Here is a 6,231-nt window from a genome sequence, read left to right on the forward strand (position 1 = left end):
CTATCAACTGAAAATATTAGGTGTGTCCCGCGCGCTCATATGACCTTATGCAGTTGCGAGCGCCGTAAAACACTTTTCAAAAACAAACAAATAACGGATATGTTTTGTTTAACTATGGTTCTACTCTATTATAGGTTGCATTTATGAGATGTGATTTTAAAGGAGACATTGTGTTTCACTGTGGTTGTACTGTAGTATGGGTTGTATTTATGAGACATGATTTTAAAGGAGACAATTTGTTTCACTGCGGCTGTACTGAAGTACGGGTTGTATCATTGACTCCTACATTTTTTTATCTTCTCCCCAGTGGAAGAGGATGACGACGATAATATCATTATCATTGCTATGGCCGTCGTCTGCTCATTGCTGGTCATTGCACTCATTTTGGCAGCCATTTTCTTTGTGCACCGCCGCAGAAAGCAGAGGGGTCACAAGTGAGTTCACCTGTACTGGAATGTTTTTTCTGAAATAATGATGTAAGATGACCAGCTAATCTGTATGTTAGTTCTTTTGAAGGCTGATGGTGAGGTGTCTGTTTGAACAGGATGTTGTTTTTTTTTCTTGGCCAAGGCATTTCATTCTTGGTTGATAATGACGGTCATTGATTTATTTCTTACCCCAGTAAGGCTCATGTTGATGGGGGATTTTTTCCAGATTCTGAGAGAGGCTTCTAAACCTTGAGAAATGTTGAGGTTGTCATTGCACTGCAAAGTCCCTTTGCTTTTCCACCTCTCTATTCGCTTTTTGAAAGGGATGTTAAACCTATAAAGTGTCATTGTGTGTGTATGTGTGTGTGTGTGTGTGTGTGTGTGTTTGGGGGGGGGGTGCTTGTTAAACAAGGGCTTTCAAGTTATTGTTTAAAAAATGAGTCCACGGTTTAAAGAATAATTTTACCCTTTGACACCAGGACATCTGTCGAGTCGTAACCTTCTTTGTGGTCAGCCAATTTTGTGCCTGGGAAAGGTCCATATTCTGAAGAAAAAAAATCAGATCAGTCTAACAAAAACAATTCTTGTAAAAGAAAGATGAGTCGACGAACTTTGTGTTATCAAAATCTATAAACCTTATAACCGTAAAAGAGTGATGCTACCCTCTTTAGTTAAAAAAACGAATCCGATTGCAGGCAATGATAATATGACCGATACCCGCTTTCGTCTGCTGTGATAGCTAGGTAAGGGATCAGGTCATCACATGACTTCTACTCCCGTCTTGTAGAACATTTACATACCCAAGTACAATCAGGAGAAAAGTAGAAACCACAGTGTGTCTATTTCTCTCTACTGTCTCAACTACTCTTTCGATGATGTAGCTTCAAAGCTGTATCTTAGACTGTAAGACCAAAGAAAGTCTGATAGAGATAGACTTCTGAACCAGATAAAAAATTTAAGTGACGGTAAAAGTAAACTTTGTCAACAGTGTGCCTTCTTCTTAAGGATGAATATCTGAAAAATTTAGCAAGTTTGGTATTGATTTGTTGTTCATCATTCACCTTCAACTTCACCTATCCCGTAAACTAGATGTCCCTTGGGGTGGTTTTGAAGATTTGGCCCCCAGCTTCCTCCTCTCCTTCTGGTTTTCAGCTTTTCTGAGAGTGTCTTTGAGTTCCAGGCCTGTCCTTCCCTTGATGTTGTCTTCCCAAATTTTCTTCGGTCTGCCTCTGCTCTGCTCCTTTTTCTGTGGACGCTGCCTTGTAGCATCATCTTGGCAGGGCCGGAAGAACGGGTGATGTGTCTATACTATTGCAGTTTGTGTTTTCTGACCAGAGTGAGGTCACCATATGGTCCGATTTCATTTTGATCCGTTGTTGAATTCATCATTTGTAATGTGATTTTTGTATGAGATGCCAAGGATTTTTGTGAAGCATCTCACCTCCACAGCTTGCTTTGATCCTTCTTTCTGGGTCTGCATTCAAGGTCCAGAATTCACATGCATACAAAAATACTGACATGATAAGGGAATGCATCAATCTGATCTTTGATCCGATGGTGATATTTCTGTCTTTCCAGATGGTTTTCAACTTGGTCATTGCTGCTGAGGTTAGCGCTATTCTGGATGTTATTTCTGGTCTTGATCCTTCGTCTGTCACTATTGCACACCGGTATTTGAAGCTGCGTATGGTCCCAAGCCTATTGTTATTGACTTGGATGTCCACTGTGATGTTCTTGTTGCTGTTAGACATTAGTTTGTTCTTATTTGCGCTGATTTCCATGCTGCAGGCTGTGGAGGTCTTTTCAAGACTGTCTATTAAGCTGACTAGTTCTTTCTCTTCTCCCTTCTAAATAGCTTTCTATGGATCAATACAAAACAATGGTGCAATATTATCCAGAAAAGATGTTCCCAGTTTTTATTGCCATTGTTTGACTTCTCTGTGAGTAGGACTTCTATGATTTACTTTCATTTTCTTTTCAAAAGGGAAACAGGACCTGTGCAGCCTGACACCCTTGAGGAGACAGAAATGATCAAAACACGAAGGTAGGAAAACTTTCACCTCAGTACTATAGAAGAAGAGGAGTTGATTTTCTGGATATTTTGTCTTTGTTATTTTGGTAACTGCAATTTCCCACAATTTTAAGTCAGTAAATAATCGTAAAGGAGTTAGACACAGGGAAACAAAGTGAATGTTATACCCCTTAAGTAATAAATAGACTATTTTAGAGTTTGATGTTTCTCAAGTGTTCTGGATTTGGATAGTGCTGACTGGCAAAAGGTCAGACAATGGTAGCCTCATTTTATGTATTTGTCTTGTCAGCATAAAGGACATTAAATTAGACTTCATTTTCATTAACTTGTCCACTTCATTAAATGTGATATAATATTCTCAAAGAAAACAATCATCACAGTAAATACTCTGAGCTCCACATTTGTCTGTTATTAAATGTCACAAGGAATGTCACAAGGAAATGTTTTGGTGTTAGAAACTGAAGCCAAATTTTGATACATGGTTTTGTTAAGTCTGTATTATTACGTTCATGTCTAGACCAGGGGTAGTCTGTCATCTTTTTTATATTGTTTTCAAGAGAGATACTTTAGATCTTTATGGTTAAGTTGACCTAGGTAAAAAGACCTACACTGTGTGTGTGTGTGTGTGTGTGTGTGTGTGTGTGTGTGTGTGTGTGTGTGTGTGTGTGTGTGTGTGTGTGTGTGTGTGTGTGTGTGCGAGCGTGTGTGTGTGTGTGTGTTTCAATTTCCAAAACATCAAAGCATATGTCTATATTGTCTATTCTTTTTAACGAGTAAATTAAACAAGGTTTTTGAAGTATGTTTTTGCGTCGACATGATTGTCTGGTGATGGAACAATGCAATTTATTTTATAATGTATTTCAAACACTATTTTTGTACCGGTGTTTTATTTATCTCACTACAAATTATTTATTTATTTGCGTTGACAATGTTGATATGATATTTATTTGCCAGACCTATCCTGATTCGAACGTTCAGACGAACTCTGGTACAGCTCCACGGAGATTCAGACTTGCTGTTCCGGGCTGAGTTTGAGGTTAGATGGATGTTAAAAAAATCAATTTTGACCACTTTACATGAGATGCTTAAAAGTCGGCACATTTACTAAGTGTGTGTGGGGAGATGGAATGGGGGTGGAGGGTGGGGGGGGGGGAGATAGTCTGTTATTCTACCAACCATGGGTTTATCATTCCTGTATGGGTGGTCTCTCTTGTGTCTGCTCGCCATATCTTTTGTCCAGCTTTCTTTCGTGTAAAGGGGACAATTGGGTTCCTAGGAAACTACAGTTTTAGAAATCACTGTGTTTTGGCCCCCATTTTCTTTCTGATGAAACCTCAGACACCAGGAGACCCCCACCTCCTTTGGTCACAACTATCTCAACTTCTATTTAAGGTAGATGGGTATTTTTGACATTAAAAAAGTGCAAATGAATAAGCTTTAAGATTATACCAGTCACTCTACGTGTCAAAACATCGACAAGCACCTTATTCCAGCTCGTGATAACACCCACCTTTACGGTGTCTCAGGGGGTTGGGGGGGGGGGAGCTCTTGTGGTCTAGAGGTTACAGTGTTCGCCTCTCATCCAAAGGTCCCGTGTTCGAAATATGACAGCCACGGAACATTTTGTTCTCTAAAATTGTCTCCTTTCACCTCCTTTCCTGCCCCTAAACATGTTCTGCCGTCTGCTTTCGTTTCCACTTGCCGCCCCCCCCCCCCCCCTCCCCTTTTTCCCCCTCCTCTGGGCTCCTGACTCTTTGTGCAGACTTTATACTGCTATTCCTTGGCTCCTTCTTACTGTTGTCTTTCAGCCACACCCCTGATCTTATGATAGGTAAGATTTACTCCTAGCCTTCTCGGATACTAAATTGAAGAGTATTTCATGTGTCCTGCGCGCCCATATGACATTGTGCAGTTGCGAGGGCCGTAAAACACGAACAAAAACCAAAAAAACAAAAAAAAAACAGTGTCTCAGTGTTATGAAACGTTTCTCTCTTCAGGACATACAGAAGCTCAGCGCTAGATTTCCCCACGGGAACAAACCGGTGGATGAACTGCCCTGTAAGTTAGCCTGTGCTCAGTTTGTGGTATTGCTTTGGTTTGTCTTCACGGCAGTGGGAAAAATGGCATGAGTCAACAACTTCTGGGTTACATACATTCATCATCATCATAGCCTTTCTCTCCCTGCACCAGGGTATAGGCCACGGACAAACACTTTCTTCCCCTGCACCAGGATATAGGCCACGGACAAACACTTTCCACCTTTCTCTTGATCGTATTCCATGCCTTCCCACTTTTCTGTACATCAATTTCTGTGATTCTTCTCCACATTCCACGCGGTCTCCTCCTTGATCATCTACCCTGGGGATTCCAATACAACACTTTCTTCGATATGCAGCTGCCTGACGCTAGATACATTAGCCTCAAAGAAATGATCACAATCTACGTCCGCTTCTCATGTTGTTCCTGGGTACTTTCTCAGCCCAAACATTCTCCAGAATTTCTCTCGTGGATCAATAATGTTTGTCTTATCTTATCTTGCTATTACTATGGCGTTTGTTTTGGTTCAGCAGTTCAGCTCTCTCTCTCTCTCTCTCTCTCTCTCTCTCTCTCTCTCTCTCTCTCTCTCTCTCTCTCTCTCTCTCTCTCTCTTTCTTTTTTTTTCTTTCTTTCTCTCTCTTTCTCTCTCTCTCTTTTCATTCTCTCTCTGTCTGTCTGTCTGTCTGTCTGTCTGTCTGTCTCTCTCTCTCTCTCTCTCTCTCTCTCTCTCTCTCTCTCTCTCTCTCTCTCTCTCTCTCTCTGTCTCTGTCTCTCTGTGGCTATTTTTTTCGACTTAGAAAAAGCCTTCGACACCACATGGAAACATGGTATTTTAAAAGACCTGCGTGACTTGGGCTTACGCGGAAATCTTCACGAAATTATACAAAACTTTTTGAAAGATCGATCCTTCCAAGTAAAAGTAGGTTCAACCCTATCAAATTTACACACCCAAGAAGAAAACGTCCCCCAGGGAAGCATCTTATCGCCCATTCTTTTCGAAATCAAAATCAATTCCATCACAAAAACCCTTCAAAACAATATTGACTGCTCACTTTACGTTGACGACTTCCTGATCTGCTATAAATCCAAATCCAAAATAGATCACATTGAACGTCAGCTTCAGCTTCAACTCCATAAATTGGAAACTTGGGCAAACGTGCACGGGTTCAAATTTTCTACAATAAAAACAAATTTATTACGTTTTGTCTGTCGCATAAGTGTGTGCACAAGTGTGTGCGACAACCAGATTTATATGTGTTTGGAGAGAAAATTCCTGTTAAAAAACAAGCTCGTTTCCTGGGCGTAATCTTCGACAATAAACTTTCTTTCCTACCACACTTGAAAGACCTAAAGACGAGGTTTCAGAGTGCTCTCAACGCCTTAAAGGTATTATCCAATCCCGAATGGCGAGGAGATACTGAAATACCTCTTCAACTTTACCCGTTCCCTTGTCCGTTCCAGGCTGGACTATGCCAGTCCTGTTTACGGATCAGCATGAAAGTCTTACCTTAAAATTGTAGACCCTGTTCAGAACCAAGGCCTTCGCCTTGCCCTGGGCGCTTTCCGTACTTCATCTGTAGAAAGTTTACAGGCAGAAGCTCATGAACCATCTTTAGAACTTAGAAGGAAAAAACTCTCTTTGCAGTACGCTTTGAAACTTAGCTCAATATCCCAAAACCCAGCCCACAAATGTGTCTTTGGCCTTCCCGAAGATCTAAAAACTCTATCCTCCTT

At 40.9% G+C, this 6,231-nt stretch overlaps 1 protein-coding gene across 1 annotated transcript in view; it reads left to right on the forward strand.

Annotated features, from left to right (window-relative positions):
* Window positions 1-307: 307 nt before the first annotated feature.
* The window catches only part of LOC101848364 (receptor-type tyrosine-protein phosphatase O), a gene marked incomplete at its 5' end in the record, with an annotated part of 18,608 nt that continues 12,684 nt past the window's right edge, over window positions 308-6,231 (forward strand). Inside the window, 4 exon segments of the mRNA XM_005101196.3 lie at window positions 308-434; window positions 2,413-2,472; window positions 3,415-3,496; window positions 4,458-4,518. Of these exon segments, the coding sequence (XP_005101253.2) occupies window positions 346-434; window positions 2,413-2,472; window positions 3,415-3,496; window positions 4,458-4,518 (292 nt within the window).

Source organism: Aplysia californica, unplaced genomic scaffold (assembly GCF_000002075.1).
Source record: "Aplysia californica isolate F4 #8 unplaced genomic scaffold, AplCal3.0 scaffold00273, whole genome shotgun sequence".
Lineage (NCBI taxonomy): Eukaryota > Metazoa > Mollusca > Gastropoda > Aplysiida > Aplysiidae > Aplysia > Aplysia californica.